The sequence below is a fragment of the Phyllosticta citriasiana genome (genome assembly GCF_038021145.1).
Source record: "Phyllosticta citriasiana strain CBS 120426 chromosome Unknown IWZ02scaffold_3, whole genome shotgun sequence".
In the NCBI taxonomy this organism is placed as follows: Eukaryota; Fungi; Ascomycota; class Dothideomycetes; order Botryosphaeriales; family Phyllostictaceae; genus Phyllosticta; species Phyllosticta citriasiana.
In genome coordinates, this window is record NW_027117280.1 from 2,233,033 (window position 1) to 2,258,249 (window position 25,217).

A 25,217-nucleotide genomic window follows, 5' to 3' on the forward strand; every position below is an offset into this window, starting at 1 on the left:
GCAGTACGATGCACCGGCACGGCTTCGCCAACGGCAACGCCGGCTACAGTCCTGGGAGCTCGGGCACATTCCAAATAGAACCTCACAAGTGCGCAAGGCCCTCATCCCGCGCTAGCTGGCGCCTGCCCAAACTCAATCATGCTGACGGCCAACTCCAGATTCCAACCGCGCTCGCAGCCCGCATTACGCAGACGGAGACAACTCTTTTTCCGCATCGGCCTTGTCCTGGGCCTCGTCGCTCTGTCTCTCCTCCTCTTTTCGTCGTCCTTTCGAGCGAGCGTGCTTCCCGCCCTAACACTTGGCCTGTACTCTTCAGCTCCCGAATTCCAGCTGCAAACCGTTCGGTACTACGACCTCAACAACGTACAAGGAACTGCGCGCGGATGGGAGAGGGAAGAGAGGATACTCTTGTGCGCACCGTTGCGCGATGCGGCGCCGCATCTTCCCATGTTCTTTTCGCATCTCCGGAACCTCACATATCCCCACAACTACATTGATTTGGCCTTTTTGGTGGGCGACTCGAAGGATAACACCCTCGAGCTTCTGTCCGAACTCCTGCAGGAGCTCCAACTCAATGATGACCCGTCGCAACAATTCGGCGAGATTTCCATCATGGAAAAGGACTTTGGCCAAAAAGTCAACCAGGACGTTGAAAGTAGACACGGATTTGCCGCTCAAGCCTCGCGACGCAAGTCAATGGCCCAGGCGCGCAATTGGTTGCTAAGCGCAGCTCTGCGTCCGACACACAGCTGGGTTTACTGGCGCGATGTCGATGTGGAGACTGCTCCATTTACAATCTTGGAGGACCTCATGCGCCACAACAAGGACATTATTGTTCCCAGTAAGTGAACATCATGGACGCTGAATACACCCACTAACACGGCAAAGATGTCTGGAGACCGCTTCCTGATTGGCTTGGTGGTGAGCAACCGTATGACCTTAATTCCTGGCAAGAGTCCGAAACTGCTCTTGCACTTGCCGATACTTTGGACGAGGATGCCGTCATTGTCGAGGGCTACGCAGAATACGCTACGTGGCGCCCGCATCTTGCCTATCTTCGCGATCCATACGGTGACCCGGACATGGAAATGGAGATTGATGGAGTTGGTGGTGTTAGCATTTTGGCAAAAGCCAAAGTCTTTCGTGCTGGCGTGCATTTTCCTGCCTTTTCTTTTGAAAAGCACGCCGAGACCGAAGGCTTCGGAAAGGTATTCTTAAAACCCTTGTTCCGAAAGTCAAAACTAACCAAAATAGATGGCCAAGAGAATGGGCTTCTCTGTCGTGGGCTTGCCGCACTATACCATTTGGCATCTTTACGAGCCCAGCGTGGACGACATACGACACATGGAGGAAATGGAACAAGAACGACTGGCAAAGGAAAAGGAGGAAAAGGAACAGGAAGAACGAGCACAAAGACTCAAAGACACTTTTGAAAACCCAGGTGATCAATGGGACAAGGACAAGGCCGACATTCGAGACATGGCTGAGAAGGAATACATGGACGGAGAAAAAGCCAAAAGCAACGAGAATTCAGAGACCAAAGCCACCGAATCGACAGACACATCTCTCAAAGAAGCACTCGAAGAGTCGAAGAAGGCCGCAACTGCAGAAGATCAGGCCAAGGCCGAGAAGGCAGATGCAGGTTCCGGGGAAAAGGTCGAGAAGCAAAAAACAATTTCGGACAACAGGGGGGAATTCTCGCAAGAAGAAACGGTTGAGACTCGGTCCAAGCAACCTGCTCGGTGAGTGAAGCGCGGATGAATGACGAAATGGATACTAACATGTACCAGATCGGAAGCCGACAATAGTGGCGCGCAGGTCAAAGATCCCCTCGGTTGAAACATTGTAGAACTTGACTAGCTACATGTTTCGAGGTTTCCAGTTTCAAAATCTTGCAATTGCAGCAGCATTAGTAGTACACTTCATCTTGTCTTCACGATGGCATTGCTGTGTGCGGCATACTCCATCTCTCAGAAATCATAGGAGCAGGAAGGGAATGCAGGAGTTGGGACGTCGCCGGAAACGGAGAGGGTCTGCGCAGCTTTTGCGAGCATGACTTGACTGGCTATTTTTCGTTTGATTCCTTTAGTTGACAGGTCCCTGGCGTCGTATGGAATTGGCGGGGTGTATATACTAAGAGTTAGATATCGAGGTGGGACAAGCAGGATGCTGCCATGGCCAGAGTAGAATTGATGGTGGACAATGGCCTGCAGGTGACAGACCCTTGACGTGAGGATTCGAATTCGAATTCGAATTCGAACCGAGACGAGATCCGGATGGACTTGGATAGTCTTGGCGTGTCGGCGGGCGGAGGCCAGGTGTTTCATTCGACGACGGCCAAAGCAGACCATGTCAGCTCGCCCAGCAGCTCCACCATCTCAGATCGCCATTACGGCGCGCAACACCAACACCAACTCTACCCTCCCGCTCTGGTCATGGGAAACTGCGACGGTACCACCGAATCAGCCTGAAGGATCCGGGACCCGACAGCTAGCTACCCCACACTCTTTATTTCCCCCGGATTAGTTCGTCACGTACGCACCGCCGCCAGCATGAGCGCCGACAGCTTGACCGCGGACTCTTACATCCACGCTTCGCAGGAGCTCCAGCAAAGCACCATGCCAGAATTCCACCCGCGCACCCGCGCCATATCCGCCTCGATTGACCCCATCGCCCTCGTCGTGACCGAATGCATCACCGTCACGTCGGCTATGCGCAAGCATGCGCGGTGGGCGCAGTCGTCCGTGTCGGCCATCCTCGGGGGCGGCGCCGCAAAGCCGCTCGCCATACAACGAATCGAGAGAGGCGAAAGGAACGCCGCAAGCATAAAGCTGGGCGCAGGCGAGGATGCTCTGGCGGGAAGATGGGGCCTCCGCGGCAAGAAGGGGAGGAGCATGCAAGACAATCCGCTCATGTCGGCCTTCACTCGTCTGCGGAGTGATCTCAAGGGCTGCAAAGGCAAGTCGAGAGGGACCTCGTGCGATCATTGTTGATTGACATGAATAGATATTCACACGTTTGACACGCCCGCTTTGGTCCACCCATTTCTCCAAGTCATACGCTCGTCCTCCACGTCCGCTCCGATTACCTCCTTGGCCCTCATTGCAATTACCAAATTCCTCTCCTACAACATTGTTGGAAGAGAATCTCCGCGGCTGCCCTCGGCCATGCAGCTGCTGTCTTCAGCCATTACTCACTGTCGCTTCGAAGCGACCGACACCGCCGCAGACGAAATCGTACTACTGCGAATACTGAAGCTCATGGAGCTCATGATTTCAGGTCCAGCTGGAGACGTTCTCAGCGACGAGAGCGTTTGCGAAATGATGGAGACGGGATTGAGCATGTGCTGTCAGGTCCGCCTCTCCGAAGTGCTGCGGAGGTCTGCCGAAATTGCCATGGTCACAATGTGCCAGGTGATTTTCGAGCGCTTAAAACACTTGGAGATTGAAGCTGGGCAGGATCCGGCTGCGCTCGAGGAGAGCACAAAGGATGACATGGACGCGGTCAAGATGGATCCGAATACCACGGGGACTTCGTTGGGATTGCCTGGGAGCAGACCAGAGGCGTCGCGCTCATCGTCGAGTCTGGAAAAGATTACCGACGGCGGCGACGATGGTTCTGGTCCCAATGCCAATACCAGCCAATTGGATCTTACCAGGTCGTCAGAGGAAGAGGAGGAGGTTGTTGTCAAGCCATATTCGCTTCCTTCGATTCGAGAGCTGTTCCGCGTGCTGGTGGATCTTTTGAATCCAGATGATCGACAGCACAACGACACTATGCGAATCATGGCCTTGCGGATCGTGGACGTGGCGCTCGAAGTTGCAGGTCCCTCAATCGCAAGTCATCCGAGCCTGGCATCACTCGCCAAGGATACCCTCTGTCGCCACCTGTTCCAGCTTGTCCGTTCAGAAAATATTGCCGTTCTCAACGAGTCTTTGCGAGTCGCCTACACCCTCCTTGCGACTTGTAGGGGCGTTCTCAAGCTCCAGCAAGAGCTTTTCCTATCCTACGTCGTCGCCTGCCTCTTCCCCAAGGTCGACATTCCGCAAGAGCCCGGCATTGATCCTGCACTTTACGAGGGTGTTCCGCAATCTCCCAGTCTTGTCAAGCCATCTCCTTCATCAGGATCCAACAGTGGCCGTTCAACGCCGGTGCCTGTCAAGGACAGGCAAAGACTTGGTTTGGAAGGTGGCTCGAGGAAACCCGACGCCCGGGAGGCCATGGTCGAAAGCGTTGGAGCACTCTGTAGGATACCTTCGTTCCTGGTTGAGCTTTTCATCAACTACGATTGCGACATTGATCGTAGTGATTTGTGCATGGACATGATTGGTCTTCTTTCGCGAAACGCATTTCCAGATTCCGCAACTTGGAGCACGACAAACGTACCGCCATTGTGTCTTGATGCATTGTTGGGTTATATTCAAATCATTGCTGATAGACTGGAGGACGAGCCCAGCATCGAGGGGTACCCTGCCCTGGAGGATTTGAGGATGCAGCGGGCTCAGAAAAAGGTCATTATTCGCGGAGCAAAGAAGTTCAACGAGAATCCCAAGGCTGGCATTGCTTTCTTGGCGTCCCAAGGCATCATCAAAGACCCGTCGGATCCTCTCGCCGTTGCGTCATTCATCAGAGGAACGACAAGACTGGACAAGAAGATTGTGGGAGAATTCATTTCCAAAAAATCAAACGAGGGCATATTGGCGGCGTTTATGGAGTCGTTTGACTTTGCAGGCAAGCGTGTGGACGAGGCTTTGCGAGAGCTCCTCAACACGTTTCGCCTGCCGGGAGAATCTCAGCTGATTGAGAGGATTGTGACTGAATTCGCAGAGAAATACTGCGCAAACGCAACACCAGAAGGAATTGCAGACAAAGACGCCGTCTACGTCTTGACGTATGCCATTATCATGCTCAATACCGACCAACACAACCCCAACCTGAAATCGCAGAAGCGCATGTCTTTGGAGGACTTTTCGCGCAATCTGCGTGGCGTCAATGGTGGCAAGGATTTTGATCCCGAATACCTGGAGGCCATTTACAACTCGATCAAGACGCGGGAAATTATCTTGCCCGAGGAGCATGACAACAAGCACGCATATGACCATGCATGGAAAGAGTTGCAAATGAAGGTCTCTTCGGCAACAGACCTCGTCATTTGTGACACGAACCTCTTCGACGCGGACATGTTTGCCGCGACGTGGCGGCCGATTCTGGCGACCCTCTCCTACGTCTTCATGTCGGCCTCGGACGATGCAGTCTTTTCCAGAGTTGTCACTGGATTCTACCAGTGTGCGCAGATTGCAGCAAAGCATGGTCTCACCGACTGTTTGGACCGCATCGTCTTTTCTCTCAGCTCAATTAGCACCCTGGCACCAGAAGTGCCGCCGAGCACTACATTGAATACCGAGGTCCAGGCAGACAAGAAGAGCGAAAAAATCATGGTCAGCGAGACTGCTGTGCGGTTTGGCCGTGACGATCGCGCTCAGCTCGCCACAGTCCTCCTCTTCCGCATCGTCAATGGCAACGAGCCATTCATCCGCGATGGATGGGGTCACCTCGTCCGCGTCATGGTCAACTTGTTCATCAATTCACTCGTCCCCTCTTCACTCTCCTACCTGCGCAACTCGCTCGAAATTCCTCCAATTCCTCTCCAACCCCCTGCTCAAGTCATCGACCGCGAGCAGAGACAAAACGAAACCAGTCTGTTTTCGACGTTTACAAGCTCGATATTCAGTTTCGCAAGCGACGAGCCGCCCGAGCCGAGTGAGGCTGAGATTGAGTATACCCTTTGTGCAGTGGATTGCATACATGCCTGCGATTTCCCAGAGATCCTGAATCACATTAGCCGCATGCCTGTCGAGGCGCTTCATTCTCTCGTCGACACATTACTTTCCCAGCTCCCCGAGGACTCGTCGCCTCGTGTCATTGTCGTTAGGCCTGAGCTGCCCGCACCGAGTCCTGTCAGACCAAACGGCAACAAGGCCAAGCCAAAGGGTCCCGTTTACGATCCTTCGCTGGTATTTGCCATGGAACTGGCAACCGTGCTCGTTTTGAGGGATGCCGAGACGGTTGAAGGATTGGGCAAGGACGTCGCCGATGCTTTGCAAAGCCTCGTCCGCGACTACAGCAACATTCATCCTTTGACACTGTCAAGGACAGTGTATTACCTGTTGAGATTATTGCGCGCTAGCAACGACTACGACTTTATCCGCGCTCCTGTCATCCTCCACAGCTTTGCAGGATTCGATCAAGAAACGCTCAAGCACGTTGCTCCCAACCTGCTCAAGGGTCTTTTGGACTGCATCAACGGGCCCGTCAGCCTTCGTAGCGAGTTGATAAATTCGCCGGACTTTTGGTCACTGCTACGCGCTCTGCACACATTGCCAGATGCGGCAGCCGATGTTTTCAAAATAATGGAGAATCTGACTTCGTCTACTCCGCCGGGCATCTCGGCTGACAATTACGAGGCTTCGATTGCGTTGCTCAATGACTTTGCCACTGCGGGGAGTTCTGGTGCGCTGGAGCAGCAGAGACTGGATGCAGCTGCCATGCGAAAAGGTGCCAAGCCGAAGAGGAAGGCACAGTAAGTTTGAATGCTTGTTTTTGAGGATTTCGCTAACAGATCTCCAGGACTAATGAGGTCGTTTCTCGTGGATCCAATGCAATGATCATTGTCTTCAAGCTGACTAGCCGCGTCCCCTATTTCATCCAACAGTCTCAACTCGAGACGAACGAGGGTAATGTTCCTCTATCACAATACGGAGATGTCGCTAACGGTGTGTAGCTTGGAACGCCTACTGGTCACCCATCTTCCACTGCCTCACAACGCAATGTCTGAACCCATGCCGCGAAATCCGGCACCAAGCGCTCACGTCGCTGCAACGCACGCTCCTGTCCAACGACCTGGCATCGCCAGACCACAAGGAATGGACCAAGATCTTTGGCGAGGTGCTTTTCCCGCTCATCAACCAGCTGCTCAAGCCGGAAATCTACCAAAGCGATCCGGGCGGCATGGGCGAGACGCGGGTGCAGGTAGCAACGCTCCTCTGCAAAATCTTCCTGCACTACCTCGTCGCGCTGTCCGAATGGGACGGCATGCTGGACCTCTGGCTCAAGATCCTGAGCATCATGGACCGCCTCATGCACAGCGGGCAGGGCGACAACCTGGAGGAGTCGGTCCCCGAGTCCCTCAAGAACATCCTGCTCGTCATGTCCAGCGGCGGCTACCTCGTCCCGCCCGACCAGCAGCCCGCCACCGCCCAGCTCTGGAACGAGACGTGGAGTAAGCTTGATCGCTTCTTGCCTAATCTTTTGCCTGAGTTGTTCCCTGATGAGGCGGCTAAGCCCCGCGATGTGTCGAGGCGGAGTAGCGCTAAGCCGCCTGGTGCGGAGCAGGGGAAGGAGAAGGATGGTGGTGAGGAGTCGGCGACGAAGGAGCCAGGGGCGGAGGAGGAGCATGTGGAGGGTGAGGGGGAGAAGGTAGAGGAGAAGGAGAAGCAGGCGCCCGAGACGCGTGCAGAGGATGTGGATTAAACTGCGCGCGTGGCGCGTGGATGGCGAAGAATCAACCTCGACCTTCCATCTTGACTGAATGAAGACATGAGGTGATGAACGGGCGCGGCGCAGCGTACTGGCAAACCGGACCTGGGCATGAATGAAGACATGGTGTGGGTGGCGGCGGCGGTGGCATTGCTTGGTCGGATTGTGTGGTGGCGTACCTACACTACAGTGTTTGGTTGGTCCTTCTTGTCCACGCGGTGTTGTCCTAGAGTCGAGTCAAGAGCAGACAGCAGGCAGCAGAGAAAGTATCTTTGCCGTCATTGGCAGTGCGTGCGTGTCGTACTATCTGTTGTTGCTCTTAACGTTGTTGGTTCATGATGCGATTTTGAAGGCGCGGTTCATGTTTGGAGCACAGATGGATGGATGGATTGATCGATTGCGAGGGTGGGTCGTGAAGAAAGGGATATTATGGGGCTTTGGGTCGGTGGGTGGCACGCTTCTGAGCGGGCTGTTGTGTGTGCTAAGGCAGTCGTGGTGAGGTTGGTTTCTAATTGGGTTGTAGAATATACTGATGTTGCTGGCTTTTGTGACTTCGTTGTCAGATTTGTATGAAAAAAAATTGCAGCGTCTTTCGTCTTATTTCTTTTAATTTTTTTTTTTTTTTTTTTTCAGTCGCACCTGTAGACATTCATGGCTTGCGCTGGTTTGAACTCATTAGTACTCATCTACGCCTGATTTGGTAGGTGGTAAGTTGTAGGTCGGCGAAGAGTCAACACAGGGCAGGACAGGGTAGGTTGAAGTCAAAGACCAAACAGTCGCTTAAGCGACGGTCGAATATCTGCATACATACCCAGACACCGACTGACCTACCTAATCAGGAGACTACTTGGAGGAGAGAGCAGCGAGCAGGAATCAAGACAAGCCAAAGATCATCTCGTAGGAAAACACGTTCGTCCGTTGTCCTCGAGTCCGTCCTCCGGCCTCTTCCTACCCTTCTCTCTCTCTCTCTCTCTCTCTCTCTCTCTCCGACCAAGGAAAAAACCATCTCAACAAATTCTTCCGCGACTCTGACGCCAACAACAAAAAGAAGCACAACAGACAGACCCCATCCATCACTCGCTTACAACAACAAACAAACAGCACCAAGCGTCCGTCGTCCGGCCCGGCGGCCGAAATGGTCGTTTTCCGGCACAGGCAAACCCGCCTATCATCGCCAGCACCAGCCGATCTGACGATCTGCGCTCGCTTCGTCTGGTCCCCGCGCAATCTCCGCGGGCGGGCGTCTCGACGTCGTGTGTTTGGTAGGTGGTGTTTCGAAACGTCTCGTCGTCTGGAGGCACGTTGCACATCGTCACGTACATGGCCGAAGCCGGCTTCCGAGCGACAGAAGCAGCAGCGTAGCGATCGACGAAGTCAGAGGTGCTTGTAGCTGGAGGAGCATCCCATGCCACGACACGCGACAAGCGAGTGAGGGGATGGGGCGTGGTGGGTGTGGGCGGTCGGCATTGTAGTCGAGAGCTTGTCTCGAGTTCCTTGTTACTGATTGACACAGACAGGTTGGTCGGTCGATCCCCTTTTTTTTGCCTTTTTGACCTTGCGCGTCGCTGGCTGCTCGCTTCTTGCGTTTTGTTTCTGTTGGCCTGATAGTGCCCGTGTGTCGCATAACGCCTGTCTACCTATTTTGGCGACTCCACTGCTGCTGCTTCTGTGCGCAAGTATTGCCCGTCAGGGACGTGTCGCTTATAAGCAAGCCTTTTATCCCAGCGTACAAGACCTTTCTCCCCTCTTTTGCGTCTCCAAGTCTTTTGTCTTCTTCACCAAACTTTCCATCTTTGGCTAGATTTGCCTGTTGCGCTACTGGATCTTGCAACAATCGTGTTGCGTAAACAACATTACAAGATGCTCCTCAACATGTTTCTGCCAATCATGGCAGCCATTGGCAGCGCTGCCGCCTTCTACAAGGGCCACGACCTCTCCTCTGCCGGCTACATGGAGACGGCCCAAGGCGCCAACTGGATTTCGGCATCGGGCTCAACCTCGACCATTGAGGCCATTTTAGGAGCAGGCGGCATGGACAGCGTGCGTCTGCGGTACGTCAAGAAAGCCATCTTTTCAAAACCAAACACATCTAACGCGCTCGCAGCCTCTGGACCGGAAATGAGTACGGTCTCGACTACACTCTGGAGCTGGCCCAACGCTTCTCCAAGCAGGGATACTCCATTTTCCTCGACATGCACTTCAGCGACACGTGGGCCGATCCGTCCAACCAGGCCATTCCGTCCAGCTGGTCGAGCAGCTCCATCGACTCGCTGGCGTCCGACGTGCGCTCGTACGTCAAATCGACGCTGCAATCCTTCTCCGACGGCGGCGTTGACATAGCCATTCTATCGCTGGGCAACGAAATCCCATCCGGCTTCCTTTTCCCCTTGGGCCAAATCAACAACGACGATTTCAGCGGCTTCGCGAAGCTGTGGTCGGCGGCGCGCGCGGGCGTCGCCGACGCCGTCAGCGCCGGCGTCAATCAGCCCGAGGTCATGATCCACCTGAACAACGGGTGGGACACAGCGACGGTGCAATGGTTCTTCGAGGGGCTATTCGACGAGGACACCGTCACGACGGCCGACGTCGACGCCATCGGCCTGTCCTTCTACCCCTTCTACGGCACCGATGCCACCCTCGACAACCTCGCCTCCACCCTCTCCTGGCTCGAGTCGACCTACACCGACACCGCCGTCTACGTTGCTGAGACGGATTGGCCCGTCAGCTGCGACGGCGTCACGCTCTCGGCTGACTACCCCGTCTCCGCTGTGGGCCAGACGCAGTGGGTTCAGGCCATCGTTGAGAAGCTGCAGGCTGTGAGCAACGGCGCGGGCATCTATTACTGGGAGCCTGGCTTCATTAACAACACGGGTCTTGGCAGCGACTGCGATTCGGCCATCACGTTTGACGTCAACTGGGACGACTGGCCGACGACGTACGCCACGGCTCTCTCGTCCGTTTCCATGTATTCGTCGTAGGTAGAGCAAAGGTGCCTATCATGACGTGGCGGGCCGTGTGCAATTGGACTTCCTGTGCAGCTGTTGTGACCTTTTTTCGTGTCGAACCTGTAGTAATGGATGTCTCCGCCGCGACGGACAGACCTCGAGAGTGTCTTTCTATTTGACACCTGCCGCACAAACTAATTACCTACCAGCCAGCCAGCAACTCCTAAAAGAGAAGAAACACGTGCCTTCGTAGCGCTGGTATCACGCAACAACAACCTACGAACGCCATATTGCAAGAAGCACAAAACCACGCGCCATCGTCATCGCCCGCCCCCCCCCCCCCCCAGACTCCTGCACAGTGGGTGTAGAAAGAAAAGCGACAGCCTCTAAAGGGCAGTCATCCGCCGTCCCAGCCGCACCTAGGGAGCAGTCGTCTGCCATCGCAACTGCGCTCGACGAGCTGTAGTCCGCACCAAACATCATTTCTTTCTTCACTCGCTGTGCCAGTCCCTCCCCACCCTTGCCAATTGAGGATCCACATCCACACCCCAATCATCAAACATCAACCAGCTAAATCGTCGTATTCGTCCTCGAGCGACTATGACTATCATTATAATAGCACCTGCTCAACGCGCGCTTCCCACTCGTCTCGCCATCACCACCACCACCCCCACCACTCGCATGCAAAATCAGCTCCTCCGAGCCGTCATCGTCGTCACAACACATGATGCCATCCTGCTGCTTCTCCGAGCGCATGGTAAAGGTATGAGTGAGCTTAATCCCCGTATCGGGGGGCGGCGGCAGCGTTGCGCGGCCCTCGTAGCGCCCCGCGCCTCTGCTGGCTCGGCCTGCAAACACTTCGTATTGGCCGTCGTCGTAGTGCGGCCGCATGCGCAGGTGCTCGTGATGCGTTGATGACTCGTTCGAGGAAGATTCTTTGTTGAGAGATGATGAGGCCGTGGATGGGCCGCCGGCGAGACAGCTCATGGCGCCGGCGCTGCTGAGCGAGCTGAGGCGCGACTGGCGCGACGACGAGTGCGAGTGGCGGGAGCTGATATTCTGAAAGGGGTATCCGGCGGCGACGGTGTGGGGCGGCGGGTGCGTCCACTGGCGGCGGCGCGACGACGTCGTGTTGTGGGAGTATGAGTTGTCGAGGCCGGCACCCGACGAGTGCGCTGCGCTGCTGCTGCCGGCGGAGAACCAGCGCGGGAAGATGCGTTGCATGATGGGTTTGAGGGTGGGGAGGCAGCCGCAGACGACGCCGAAGTTGCCTTCGCCGCCGATAATGCACCATAGTGCTGCCGTCATCCAGAATGGATCGTTGGATTTGAAGTATTGGTTTAGTATGTAGGCTCGGAGGGCTCCTGCGAGACATCCCCTGTTCATTCATGTCCGGGTCAGTACTGGCGGATTTTGTTGTTTGGGAGAGCGACTCACAGGCATCCAAAGCCAAATGTGACTACCAGTCCGATGCGTCGGTGGAGAGGGAGCTGGATCCGCCATATTATCCGCAACGGCCAGAGAAAGACCAAGAAGTCGGTGACGCTGTTGAAGAAGGCTTGGAAGAGGAGAATGGCCTTGAGATCCATGCATTTATCTTTTTGTTTGTCCAACTTCCAGAACGCTGACATGGGTCTGGTAGATACTCGATCAGTGGGGATCGTTCAAGAAGCCAAGATGTACTTACCGGCACGCGGATGCCAAAACGACCAAAAACGCCACGAACCAAACCGTCTGGGTGACTATCATAGACCAGCAGAAACACTGGTTTGTTCGGGAGGGAAAGAGTCTGAGATATGAAAGGCAAATGGAAACTGCACAGCTGTTAGCCTAGACCGTGAGTGCCAAGAGAAGATCTCACCTTTTGTAATAGCAAGACTGGGGACAAAGAGCCCTATTTTGGTCAGTAAAGTAGGATGGCTTGCTCATCACCACCCACAGTATGTAGCGAAATCAATCTACTAAAGTCAGACCCAGATTACAGTAGATGGACAATAGGGAACATACCTGACCCCATGGATATATCCATTCGGGATAAACATCCCACGTGTGGTATCCTGATCCATACAACGTTGAATAACAGCCCAAAAAATCAACTCCTAATATAAGAACCTGTGCAAGAGGTCAGTAGATGTTGTCCCCGCAGAATCGTCAAATATACCTACTCCTGAAAGCACCATCAACCAATCATCCCATGCCAAGGCATGCTCCGACTTGCGCAAAATCTTGGACAAGATGCGGCCCGTACAAAAGAGTGCCACCAAAAAGGCTTGCGGTATCATCACAGCCAGAATCAAGGCAACTCTGGTGTGCGGGTTGACATGATTGGGTTCTGGCCATAGTTCCGGATGCAGGTCGCCAATCAGCGTCGACATTGGCAGAAGAAGGATCGTCGGCGGGCGACCGGCAGCAGAGAGACCTGCGGCTGCACAGTGATGCAGAAAGAAATGACACTCGGTGTGTACAACGGCTCGCCAAGTGCTGTTGTGACAGTACTCTACAGGTAGACGACTGCTCCTTAGGCGCGGCTATTATCGCGGACGACTGCTCCCTTGACGAGGTAGGAGACGTCTCGTTTCTTTCTGCACCCACCGTGGCTGTGCCCCTGGGGCTAAGGGAGTTGCCAGTTTATCAGAGGGCTGGACAGGAGGAAAAACAGTGACTGGGCCCTTGGAATTTTGTTGGAGGACTGAAAAGAGACGGAAAAAGCAAGACGAGAGCTGGATCAAGAAGGGTTCGAGAAGCATGGATTGGGAAGGAACCCGGCATATTAGGCCAGGATGCGAGGGTAGAGAGGTCACCTTGTTGAAGAGGCCCTGTCGGAAGAGGCGAGCGGGCGGAAGAGACGACGTCTGCACGCAAGCTGAACAGCCACTCTTAGGCCACAGAGTACGGAGGCAAAGCGAGCGAGGGTAGGGGTCATGTTCTCGCGGAAGACGCTTGTCCAAGCCGCGGCAGGCCATGGGACTGTTAATTCGCCATGGCGATGTGAGGTCCACCCACCTGCGACAGATGGATATGAGGTGCGAGATCTATGGCGTTTAGGCAAACCCTGGTAGGTACGCAATGGTCAGCACAGGCGTTGTGGTTGGCCTGGGTGCAAGGACTTGCGAAAAGGCCCGCGAATAGGTTCATAGCTCTTTCGTCTCCTTTTGAAGACCCTGGCAATCCCAGTGGATATATGGTTGTTGTTCAAGCTTAAATTCACTGTAAATGAAAGTCGGAGGCTTTGCATAGATGGACAGCAGATCATGGATGGTCTGCAGGTATACATGAGCCATAGATGTCGGCAACGGCACGCATGACTGCAACAGTACTAGGCTTGTAATGAAGACGCGGGGAAAGCGCAACGGGCGAACAGAGAGCCGCCACAGGCTGACTCAACTCAACGACTTTGGACTAAAAGTAGCATGGATAATGAGAGAGTGGGCCACCGAGGAAGAAAAAAGCTCCGGAACATCCACCACTTCTGCTTTAGGCGAGCAGCGGCGATGATGTTGACGTACGACGAGCCAACGGCACCAGGCGGTTCCCCGTAGACTGCTGGAGCTGACATTGCATCTCAGGTCGTCATCCTTGACTTATCTTCTTCCCCGTCGCCAAATTCCGATTCCAAGCTCTTCCTCTTCCAGATGGACGACACTGCTCATGGGGGAGAATGTCGTGGCTCAACGTGGACCTCCAGGCCTCGGGGGCCTCACGGAGTAGAGTAGCCGACGACGATTTATGAGGCGCGCTCCGAGTTCCGATCAGACAACCACATACTCTGTCTGCACTCATGTCGAGGGCAAGCAATCCGAGAGCCGACCAGATAGAGAATTGCGGGCTGTGTGAGAGATGTGGTATATCCTGAGTGGTGCCGGCTTTGCCGAGCGACGGCTATCAAGTCTTCACAGTGGAAACGGCCAACAGCCCACAAGACGGAGCCGTGACAATCAATGAATGCTCCCTGAACGCAACCGCAATTCTCGAAGAACGTATTTCGCCTGTGGTTGTTTGAATGTTTCACGTGGCCAGCGGGGGCCAAGATGCACACGTGGGCGGTGAGAACCAACAATTCTGCCTCCCCGCTTAGCTAATGCCGGCCGGGATGCACGTCAATCTCACCGTCCAGCCAAGTCAAGTCGTCAGGCGTGCATCAACACCACAGCTACACAAACCCCGTCTCTACATAACAACCCTTTCAACAACTCCTCCACCATGGCGTCTTCGTCGACTTCGACACCGCTGCTCTAGTATGTCCTGACATGATTCTTCTCCCCCAATACCTTGGCAGCATCAGCCACGGCTCCAAAGAACCGCAGCTAACCACGCGACCTCGATCTCATACAGCTCGTGCATCGCACACAACAGCACCATCCTCACCGAACACACCGCCTCCGCCTCCTCCAACACCTCCTCCCTCGCCTCCGTCCTACTTCCCAAGATCTCGCACACGACGCCGCAAAAGCTCACCTACACCCATGGCCCTCACTACATCCACTACATGGCGTCGGCACCATCGGAGCACCCCGCGTCCGCCGCCAGCGCCGGTGGACTGACCTACCTGGTCATCGCATCGAGCAGCTTGGGCCGCCGCATCCCATTTGGGTACCTCGTCGCCGCACAGGAAGCCTTCCTGGCGCAATACCCGCCCGACCGCACCGACTTTGCCAGTCTGCCGGCGTACGGCTGCGCAGCGTTCAACGCGACGCTCAAGCGCCTCATGGTCGAGATGGGCAGCAGTGAGGAGGGCCAGAACGACGCCATTCGCCGCGCGCAGACGGAGATTCAGGGCGTGCGCGAGATTATGACGGAGAATATTGAGCGCGTGCTCGAGCGCGGCGAGCGCATCGATTTGCTCGTCGACAAGACGGATCGTCTGGGTGGCAGTGCGCGCGACTTTCGTGTCCGCAGTCGCGGCTTGCGCCGCCGCATGTGGTGGAAGAATGTCCGTCTTATGGCGCTGTTGGTTGTTGTCGTTGTCTTTTTGCTATACTTGCTCGTTGGCTTTGGGTGCGGTTTGCCTGGTAAGTCTGCCTCTGCCTCTGACCTGCGGTCTTTGACTGACGTTGAATAGGATGGTCCCGCTGCGTTGGTCACTAAAAACTTCCTCCCCCTCTCCCTCTCTCTCTCTCTATTCTTTGAAGCCGCAAGTGCACAAACGGCGTTGGGAGCATGATTCAACGGCGCGGACGAATGAATGCCTTTTTTGATTCACGAAAGCAGCAGGCGTTTCTCCACAGGCACTACTCCCTCTACTTGATTTCTCTTCTCTATTCAAAGCAAAGCAAAGCAACCAACCAACCAACCAACCAAATTGAAAATCTCTGCTACCCGCTCTATATTACAAAAATTGTACACTACACGCTACAGAAAAAGTGAAATAGGTTCCCCCCCCCCCCCAAAACACACGCTATAATACATGACGCAACGAATGCGCTACAAAACATAAAAAAAAGGATATTCATGCAAATCATCACACAGGCCCTACCCGAAAATCGTGAGACGCACCAACAAACGCCTACCTTTCCCACTCCCAAAACGGCATACCCAAAAGCCGTTTGTCTTGACTACCCAGTCATTAATCCAAGTTCGTGAAAACGCCAGTCTTTCATGATCATCTATGTGAGTAGTGTATCGTTGCGAATGAAAAGGAAAACCAGAGATCCCCATTTTTGTGTGACTCTCCGCGAGGAGATTCTTTTCAAAAAAAAAAAAAAAAAAAAAAAAAAAAAAAACCGCCAATGGATGAAAAGGAAAACCGAAAAACGAAAGGGCAGCAAAATCAAGTCGCCACGCAACCAGACCGCGCGTTGCCGCGTTTACGGAGCCATCACCAAAGCCAGCAAAGCCATGCGAGTGTAAAGCCCGTACCTCATCTGCACATGTGTTAGCGAAGGAAAATCGAGGGGGCTCGGGGGATCACTCACCTGTCTAAAGTACGCCGCCCGCGGGTCCGTGTCCACCTCGTCCGGAATCTCCCTGTTCCTCGGCAGCGGGTGCATGACAATCATGTTGGTCTTGGCGTTCTTCATGACGGCGTTGTCGACGACGAAGCTGTCCTTGACCCTTTCGTACAGCTCCATGTCTGGGAAGCGCTCCTTTTGCACACGCGTGCAGTACAGGACGTCGCTGCGGCTGATGATTTCTGGCGTCAGCTCAAAGCTCTCGGTGAGCAGCTGGCCGCGCTCCTTGAGCGTCTCGCGAATGTACTCAGGCATGCGGAGCGGCTCGGGCGACACGAGCTGAATCTTGATGTCGTCATAGTGCTTGAGCAGCTCGCACAGCGAGTGCGTCGTACGACCGTAGAGTAAGTCTCCAACAAAGGTAATTGTAAGACCCTTGACCGTGCCAAGTTCCTCACGGATGGTGAAGAGGTCAAGGAATGCCTGAGTGGGGTGCTCGCGGCTGCCGTTGCCAGCGTTGATGATGGGGACGTTGGAAGCCTTGGCCGCAGTGTTGATGGACTCGTCCTCGGGGTGGCGGAGGACAATGGCGTCACCGTAGCAGCCGAGGGTGCGGATGGTGTCGCCCAACGTCTCGCCCTTCTTGGTGCTCGAGGTCGACTCGCTGATGACAACAGTGGAACCGCCGAGACGCTTCATGGCAGCGTCGAACGAGGCAGAAGTCCTGGTCGAGGGCTCGTAGAACATGGTGCAAAGGACGCGGCCCTTGAGAATGTCGAGACCACCCTGGCGCTGGGCACCAAGACGCATCTCCTGAGCAACAGTGAAGAGCAAGTGCAGATCGCTGCGAGTGACTTGCTTCACCGAGGTAATGTGCTTGCCCTTGAACGGCGACCTGGCGAGGAGCTGCTCGAGTGAAAGGCTGCCGTTGGGCCTTCCGAGGGGTGCGAGATCATGGGGCTCGGCGCCAGCATCAGCAAATGTCTGGAAGTCGACCTTACTAATCTCGAGATCGTAGTGACGGGAAATGGCCTCGATCAGGAGCTTGGCGTTCTTAACGTTGGTGACGAGCGGGGTCTGGTAGTCGACGGCCATTCTGCGAGTCTTGTAACCACGGCTCATATAGTTGGCCGGCCTGCGGAAACGGTTACTCGACGGCAGGTTGATGTACAGGTCGATCATGTTGTTGGACAAATGCTGGGTGAGCGAGTATTCCGGCTTCTGCTCGACAGCGTCGGTGGTAAGGACTTCCAAGAACTTGCAAGGAATGCCGTGCTCGACAATGTAGTCGGCCGTACCGGCGGTGGCAAACAGGTTGAAGCCCATCTGGTGGAGGCGCTGGATGGACGGAAGCATCTCCAGCTTGTCCTTGAAAGAACCAATCGACAGCAGAATGTTCTTGTTTGGCAATTTGAAGCCAGTCGATATGAGGGCTTTGATGTAAGCCTCAAATTTGGTCCGTCCAAAGCAAGCGACTTCACCGGTCGAGGCCATCTCGACACCAAGAACAGGGTCGGCACCAGACAGACGCGAGAACGAGAACTGAGGAACCTTGACACCAACGTAGTCGTCGGGGATGTTGACGGGAGGGTACTCCTGGAGCGACAGGCCAGCCATGGCCTTGGTGGCCATCTCGATCAGGTCGACGCCCATGACCTTGGAAACGAAGGGGAAAGACCTCGAAGCGCGAACGTTGCACTCAATGACCTTGATGTCGTTGTCCTTGGCAATGAACTGAATGTTGAACGGACCCGTAATGTTGAGAGCATTGGCAATCTTGCGAGTAGCGTCCTCGATGCGACGCACCGTCTCCTTCTCCAGATCCTGAGGAGGCAAGATGAGGGTGGCATCACCAGAGTGAACACCGGCGTTCTCAACGTGCTCGGAAATGAAGTGGCCAATCATGGTACCGCGGCGGGCGACGGCGTCCATTTCAATCTCCTTGGCGTTCTCAATGTACTTGGTAATGACGACCGGGTGGTCGCGCGAAACCTCGGTGGCCTGCTTCAGGTAGTTCTCGAGGTCGTGCTGCGAGTACACCGTGTTCATGGCAGCACCCGAAAGGACGTATGACGGCCGGACCAGCACTGGATAAGTGACCCTGTTGCAGAATTCTTCCGCCTCCTCAATGCTAGTGAGTTCCTTCCACGCGGGTTGGTCAACGGAAATTCTGTCAAGCATACGCGAGAACTTGTAGCGGTTCTCGGCCGTGTCAATCATCTCTGGCGAGGTTCCCAGAATCTTGACGTTCAGACGGTGCAGAGGCAGGGCAATGTTGTTTGGCGTTTGGCCACCCATCGACATGATGACACCGCTCGAGTTCTCCATCTGGTAGATGTCGAGGACCGTCTCGATGTTGATGTTTTCAAAGTACAAGCGGTCGGCTTCGTCGTAGTCCGTGCTGACGGTCTCGGGGTTGTAGTTGACCATGATGGTCTTGTATCCAGCGTCTCTGAGAGTGCGAATGGCACGAACGGAGCACCAATCGAATTCGACGGACGAACCAATGCGGTACACACCAGAACCCAAGACCATGACACCGCGGTCGTTGAACTCAATGTCGTGAGACGTTCCGTGGTAAGTGACGTATAGATAGTTGGTGAAAGCAGGGAATTCGGCGGCGACGGTGTCGATTTGCTTGACGACAGGGAAAATGCCCGAATCAACCCGCAGTTGGCGGACGGCAAGCTCGTTCGAGTTCCAGAAGTTGGCAAGCTGGCGGTCAGAGAAACCAAGCTCCTTGGCCTTCTTGAAAAGAGGAGTCGTAATGGTCTGCCTGGTGTACTGGGTCATGAGGTTGCTAAAGTCGCTGAGGCCCTTGAGCTTGTTCAGGAACCACTTGTCAATCTTGGTGAGTTCCCAAATCTTGTCGACGTTGTAGCCAGAGGCCATGGCGTTGGCAATGGCAAACAGTCTCTGGTCAGACGGGGTCTGGAGCTCCTGGTCAAGCGACATGAGCGCCATGGCGGTCTCGTTGAAACCGTGGTTGTTGGGGTCAACGGCGCGAATAGCCTTTTGAATTGCCTCTTCAAAAGTCTTTCCAATGGCCATGACCTCACCGACACTCTTCATGGAGGAACCCAAAAGAGTGGAGACGCGAGTGAACTTCTTCAAGTCCCAGCGAGGAATCTTGACAACACAGTAGTCGAGAGAAGGCTCGAAGCACGCGCAGGTGACCTTGGTGACGGTGTTGCGGATCTCGTTCAGAGGAATGTTGAGACCCAGCTTGGCCGCAATGAACGCCAATGGGTAACCAGTGGCCTTGGAGGCGAGGGCCGAAGAACGCGACAGACGGGCATTGACTTCAATGATGCAGTACTCCTTGGAGGTAGGGTTCAGCGCGTACTGAATGTTGCACTCTCCGACAACGCCAAGATGTCTAATGACGTTGACTGCCGTGGTGCGAAGCATGTTGTAGTCTTCATCAGATAGCGTCTGGGATGGGGCCACAACAATCGAATCTCCGGTGTGGATACCCAGAGGATCAAAGTTCTCCATGTTGCAGACTGTTATGCAGTTGTCGTGGGCATCGCGGACAACCTCGTATTCGATTTCCTTCCAACCCTTCATACTGCGCTCAATCAAGACCTGGGGACTGGCAGCAAAGGCCTTGTTGCAGAGTTCGAGCAGCTCCGTCTCGTTCTCAGCAAAGCCACTGCCCAGACCACCGAGAGCATAGGCAGCGCGGACGATGACGGGGAAGCCAATGTCACTGACGACGCGCATGGCCTCTTCGACAGAGTTGGCCGAGGCAGACTTGGCGCACTTCTCACCAATCGAGTCCATGCTCCGCGCAAAAAGCTCGCGGTCCTCGGTGGTGATGATGGTATCGATTGGCGTACCGAGAACCTTGACACCAAGCTCCTCAAACTCGTCCTTGAGTTGGATGCCGACCTGTAGGGCAGTCTGACCACCAAAAGTACAGTAGATGGCATCGGGGCGCTCGTTCCTGATGACCTTGCGGACAAAGTCGGCATTCACCGGAAGGAAGTAGACCTTGTCTGCGAGACCCTTGGACGTCTGAATCGTGGCAATGTTGGGGTTGATCAGGATGGTGTAGATGCCCTCCTCCTTGAGCGCCTTGATGGCTTGGCTGCCCGAGTAGTCAAACTCTCCAGCCTGGCCAATACTGAGACCACCAGAGCCAAGGACCAGGACCTTCTTCACGTTGACCTTGGGGTTCCGCGCCCGGTTCTCCTCAATGCTTCCGCCGGGGAACTCGACGGGCTTGTTCAGGAGCGTCTTGTCCTCCATGGTCTTCGTGATTGTGTCGATGAAAACGTCAAAGAGGAATTCGGTGTCGCGAGGACCGGGGGCGTGCTCGGGGTGGAATTGGACAGAGAAGAAGGGCTTGCTGCTGTGGCGGATACCCTCGTTGCTACCGTCGTTGGCGTTGACAAACAGCTCTTGCCAGCCTGCAGGCAAGGTGGCCGAGTCGACAGCGTAACCGTGGTTCTGGGAGGTGATGTAGCATCGTCCAGAAAGCAAGTTCGTGCAAGGAATGTTGGCACCGCGGTTACCAAACTTCATCTTGATGGTAGAAGCGCCAGCAGCACGGGCGAGGAGCTGGTGACCCAAGCAAATACCAAAGATAGGTGTCCTTGACTCCTCCATGGCAGCTGCAATATGTTTGACGGTAGCGTCCATCATGGCGGGGTCACCGGGACCGTTTGAAAGGAAGAGACCGTCATATTCCTTGCCTGCAAGCTCGGGGAAGTTGTAGTCCCAGGGGACGACTTGGACTTCGACGCCCCTCCGGACGAGGCAGCGGAGCTGGTTGAACTTCAAGCCAACGTCGACACACACTACTCTGACAGGACGTCCAGAGGGGTGTTTTAATGCGGTGGAGGGGTCGGGGGAATAAATTTTGGGTTCCTTGATGGAGACTGTGGCGAGTCAGAAGCAAAGTCTTCAGCAGGACAGGCGGACCGTCTTACCTTCAGCCACCAAGTTCTTCTCGTTGGGGTTCACCCAGGGTATCTCTTCAAATGTAACAGTTTTTTGGCTGGTAGCGTCGCCGTTGCTCTGAGCCTCGAGGAGCATGCGACCAAGCATGCTACCCTCCTGGCGAATCGTCTTGGTCAATTCTCTGGTGTCGACGCCGAACATGGCGGGAATGCCCTGCTCCTTGAGCCAATCGCCGAGAGAACTGTTTGCAAGGTGGTTGGACCAGTTCTCACCCGAGTATGACAGCACAACCAAGCCGGCAATATGTGCTTGGTCACTTTCGAAGTAGGCAGGGAGTTCGTTGAGGAGGGGGTCTCTCGCCTTGCGGTCGGGCACACCGTAGTTGCCCACCATGGGGTATGTGATGACGAGAATTTGACCACGGTAGGAGGGGTCCGTCAGACTCTCTGGGTATCCGACCATGCCGGTCTGGAAGACCAGTTCGCCCGCAATTGATTTTGCGGCTCCGAAGCTGAAGCCATCGAAGACCTTGCCGTCGGCGAGCTCAAGCCGAGCCCGGGTCTCTCCCGCCATCGTGGCCATTGTTGCAGTGGTTTAGGCCTGGTAGGAGAGAAGAGAAGTGAAGGCCAGAGCCAGGGTGTTGTTGAAGAAGAAAGGAAAAAAAAATAAAATTGATGGCACACGAGTAACGTCCTTGGTGCTGCAGATTCGCGGGGCACGCTAGTGAATCGGGCCGAAGTGTTCCGCCGATGGATCGGCACAGCCGTGCATCGGAGAGTGATGCCGTCATTGGAACTCGATTTTGCTCATTGCGTATGTAGGTAGGTGGGCAGTTATGCCAAACGAGACTTGCCTGATCAAAGTGGGAATTCTCACCTTTGATGATGAGGATGAATGAAACTCAACACCAGGAGGCGCCCGTTTCTGGAAAACTCTACAGTTGGAACAGAAACGGCCAATGTTGACAAAGGCATACGTGAATGTCGGATCCGAAGATCGGGAAAGAGAACGGGTTTGGATTTTGAATTTTACCAGTCAAAGTTGAAGCGGCTGTTGTAAATATTCGTCATCCTATTACTAGAAGGGCTCCTAAAGCTCCGCGCTGGGAGGCGCTCTACATAGAAAGAGACTGCACCATAGAAAAACAACTTGCCAACCGGGTAGATAAGAATACCCGATTCAATGAAGAGCTCGAGGCGTCTGCGGAATTATGAAGGAGTGGAGGAGATAAAAGAACGAAAGTTCCGTGCTAAATGATGTATGTGGAAGTCGAACGGCGCTACCCCAAAACACCAAACTATCAGCTGTATTTAAAAGGTGCTGGTCTGCATCAAAAGACGGCTACCGACCCTTTATCTCTGCTTCAGAGTGTTTTGCTTCTCATTCTCTGCAAACCATATGAAGCGTTTCAATGTAGTTTGCTGTTTCTCATTTTGCTCTCTCCCTTGTTTGAAAGTTTGCGTATGTTCTTCGACGGACATCACTCGCGGCTAATGCGTGGAGGCCTTATCGTGAGTTTGTTGCTGCTGTGCGCTGTCTTATCTTTGTAAATGCCCTCTCTTCGTCCTCTGATGCGTTGGAGATTCGCAGTCGGGATGAGTTCGCCCAGGGGGACAAGGGGTTTCTTTACTGGTCAGCCGCTATTCCACAAAGTGCCGTTGACACTCCTTTCGTGACGCACGTTCGCATTGACTCCCGAACTGCACCGATTGTACAAAATGGCTCCACGACCCGCGTCTTCGAACAATCCAAGTTAGTCTCCGTCGGCCTTGACGATGCTGAAGTTGCCGACACGGTCAACCAGTACAAGGAACAGAGTCCGTCCGCACAGGACTCGATGCCACAGGAGCACAAGATAGTATCGCTGTTAGCAAGTCAGGGAGCACGCTTGACTATTTTCCAGCACGGCCTTGCGCCTGAGGACAAAAGTGTCGCGACACAACACCGCCTGCGCGCATGCTTCATATCCACAATGAAAATGTGCCGTGACCACGACCTCTGGTTCTACCGACTGCAAAGACCAGACCACACGCAGGTTTCAATGGCGAGCAATGACTTCCCCATCTGCTACACCCGCGTTCCAAGATGGCTTGTGCAAAGCTGGTGGGTGGCTACTTAGGAAGGCTTGGACACTACGATCGTCGCCGCAACGTGGGCGTCATTCGCGCTGCCCGACCATTCCCCCTTCACGGAGCTCGTCACGTTCCTATGGCGGCTGGGCGTGCAGCGAGAACGCGATCACCAGCGGGTATGGCTGACAGCAGAATACCTAGACAGTGAGAGCGACTTGCTGCCTCAAATCGACTCTCGCGTCTCCATCAGCGTCACGGACGGCCGCGGCGACCTGGTCACTTCCATTGCGAAGGCTTCGTCACAGAGAACTTGCACGTCAGCCAGGCCAACTTCAGCGTCTCCGCCACTGTCAAGGGACACACCTGGTGCTTCAAAGACGGCACGCAGTACGAAAACACCATCGACGAAGTCGACGACGCCATTCCGGCGTCGCGCCAGCTCATCGCGCTCGAAGCGGTCGCGCAGTCTCCGTCAACCAGTCTCGTTGATTCCAAGAGTCTGCTGGAGCTAACGCCCCACCGACATGCCTGGTCGACTGGCTTGAAAGCATGGTTCGACGCGGATTCAACGAGGAAGGAGAGATTCCTTGCTGTTCTGGAGGGCCAAAAGCTCAAAAATCTCCAAGCCAAGGCATTGAAAGGCTTGCTCGACAAGTCGATGATGTTGTTGGGCGGGTCAGCGGGCACAGGATTTGGATCAGCTGGATGATGCATCCGACTTGTCAACAGAGCGGATTGGAGCCCTTTAGGGAGCAATCCGCAGGGCAGAGGACGAAGAAGACTTCAGAGCCGAGTTCTATGAAAGTCAGGTCGGTGATTGTGGACGAATGCTCCCTAAGTGCTTGCATGTGTACAGGACAACAATGCGCCGAAGAAGAGATGTAAGTGACTGCAAATGCTGTACAAATAAGGTAGAGGAGAAGTTGAAAAGATGGGAGACATCGAGGGGGGAGACAAGCAGGAAGCCACGTCGCCACGTGCGCGACCCGCCATGTAGTTCTGATGCGCAAAGACTTGAAAGTAGAGAGACTCGATGCCAGAAGGATTGGAAAGAAATGGATTAGATGGTAGAGGAGTTTGGTCAAATGTCGAGGTTTTCGACAAGTCTCTCACCTTGCAGCGCCATGGCCTTTCTGGCTAGTGCATTCCGGCCTAGGTTGAGACATGATAGACGTGGGCACCTGCCCATAGCTTTGGGCCCTTTCTGTCTGTTGAAGAGAAATCGCGGAAGGCTTTGGGCGGTTGAGTTGGAGTCGTTAAAGTTGCCAAGGAGGCCGAGGGCGCTAAGCACACCGTTCACGTGGGGACATGTTTGATGCCGAGCGAAGCCGGATCATCAGAACAACGGAACTGGAAGTGTGGCGGTGAGTTAGCGCGGAATGATTGCATCATCGCAGACGATCCAGTCTGGAGCCTCCCGGTCGGCCTCGCTAAAGACTGAGAGAAACCAGGTTGGTTCGAGACGAGACGATGGCGACGCGTCTCTCCCACATCCAGATCCAGAAGCACAAAGCCATCCGACGGACGTGGTCATGGAGCCTCACAAGCCTCGTCCCGGCACGAGTACGAAGCTTTGGTAGCTCTGTCTCTTCGTTCCAAGAAACCAGGTTCATGTGCCCACCCGCCAGCCCGCCGTGTGTTCCCATGTGCTACGCGCCGCAGCCGTTGTGTTGTGTATTGACTCGACTTTGACACTGCATGCACGCCGCTTATTGTCAGTGGCGCTGTCCATGCCGAGTGGAAGCCATGATCCGGGCCATCTCTGTCGACGAAGAATTGACAGAGCAGCTGACAATAAATAAATAAAGAAAGAAAAAAAAAAAAAAGGCGTGCGGCTTCGCGTTCAAAAAGGCTGCAGCAGCAGGGAG

The 25,217-nt window shown here is 54.6% G+C and overlaps 7 protein-coding genes across 7 annotated transcripts; 5 read left to right on the forward strand and 2 right to left on the reverse strand.

The window, feature by feature from the left end:
• Nucleotides 1-8: 8 nt before the first annotated feature.
• Nucleotides 9-1,746, forward strand: IWZ02DRAFT_468283 (aminonitrophenyl propanediol resistance protein; the record flags this gene model as incomplete). Its single annotated transcript, XM_066768617.1, has 4 exons — nt 9-88; nt 159-841; nt 889-1,208; nt 1,255-1,746. The coding sequence occupies 4 exons, from the start codon at nt 9-11 to the stop codon at nt 1,744-1,746; spliced, it is 1,575 nt and encodes a 524-aa protein (XP_066625618.1).
• A 624-nt stretch (nt 1,747-2,370) lies between these two features.
• On the forward strand, nt 2,371-7,713 carry IWZ02DRAFT_192309 (uncharacterized protein). The gene is made up of 4 exons (XM_066762454.1): nt 2,371-2,958; nt 3,007-6,580; nt 6,628-6,734; nt 6,782-7,713. The coding sequence occupies exons 1-4, from the start codon at nt 2,553-2,555 to the stop codon at nt 7,528-7,530; spliced, it is 4,836 nt and encodes a 1,611-aa protein (XP_066625619.1). The 5' UTR covers nt 2,371-2,552; the 3' UTR covers nt 7,531-7,713.
• Nucleotides 7,554-8,136, forward strand: IWZ02DRAFT_192312 (uncharacterized protein). The gene has a single exon (XM_066762455.1). The coding sequence runs from the start codon at nt 7,652-7,654 to the stop codon at nt 8,033-8,035; it is 384 nt and encodes a 127-aa protein (XP_066625620.1). The 5' UTR covers nt 7,554-7,651; the 3' UTR covers nt 8,036-8,136.
• Nucleotides 8,137-9,423: 1,287 nt separating this feature from the next.
• On the forward strand, nt 9,424-10,514 carry IWZ02DRAFT_373225 (family 53 glycosyl hydrolase; the record flags this gene model as incomplete). Its single annotated transcript, XM_066764690.1, has 2 exons — nt 9,424-9,587; nt 9,641-10,514. The coding sequence occupies 2 exons, from the start codon at nt 9,424-9,426 to the stop codon at nt 10,512-10,514; spliced, it is 1,038 nt and encodes a 345-aa protein (XP_066625621.1).
• Nucleotides 10,515-11,051: 537 nt separating this feature from the next.
• Nucleotides 11,052-12,945, reverse strand: IWZ02DRAFT_497556 (uncharacterized protein; the record flags this gene model as incomplete). Its single annotated transcript, XM_066770190.1, has 7 exons — nt 12,647-12,945; nt 12,489-12,593; nt 12,421-12,439; nt 12,343-12,375; nt 12,169-12,295; nt 11,919-12,116; nt 11,052-11,859 (listed from the first exon to the last, which is right to left on the reverse strand). Exons 1-7 carry the CDS (start codon nt 12,854-12,856, stop codon nt 11,052-11,054), a joined length of 1,500 nt encoding a protein of 499 aa, XP_066625622.1. The 5' UTR covers nt 12,857-12,945.
• Nucleotides 12,946-14,618: 1,673 nt separating this feature from the next.
• IWZ02DRAFT_445407 (synaptobrevin-domain-containing protein) lies at nt 14,619-15,721 on the forward strand. Its single transcript, XM_066767160.1, has 3 exons — nt 14,619-14,716; nt 14,814-15,490; nt 15,541-15,721. The coding sequence occupies exons 1-3, from the start codon at nt 14,682-14,684 to the stop codon at nt 15,564-15,566; spliced, it is 738 nt and encodes a 245-aa protein (XP_066625623.1). The 5' UTR covers nt 14,619-14,681; the 3' UTR covers nt 15,567-15,721.
• Nucleotides 15,722-16,178: 457 nt separating this feature from the next.
• IWZ02DRAFT_415760 (uncharacterized protein) lies at nt 16,179-21,961 on the reverse strand. Its single transcript, XM_066765776.1, has 3 exons — nt 21,307-21,961; nt 16,394-21,255; nt 16,179-16,342 (listed from the first exon to the last, which is right to left on the reverse strand). The coding sequence occupies exons 1-3, from the start codon at nt 21,857-21,859 to the stop codon at nt 16,286-16,288; spliced, it is 5,472 nt and encodes a 1,823-aa protein (XP_066625624.1). The 5' UTR covers nt 21,860-21,961; the 3' UTR covers nt 16,179-16,285.
• Between the last annotated feature and the right edge of the window lie 3,256 nt (nt 21,962-25,217).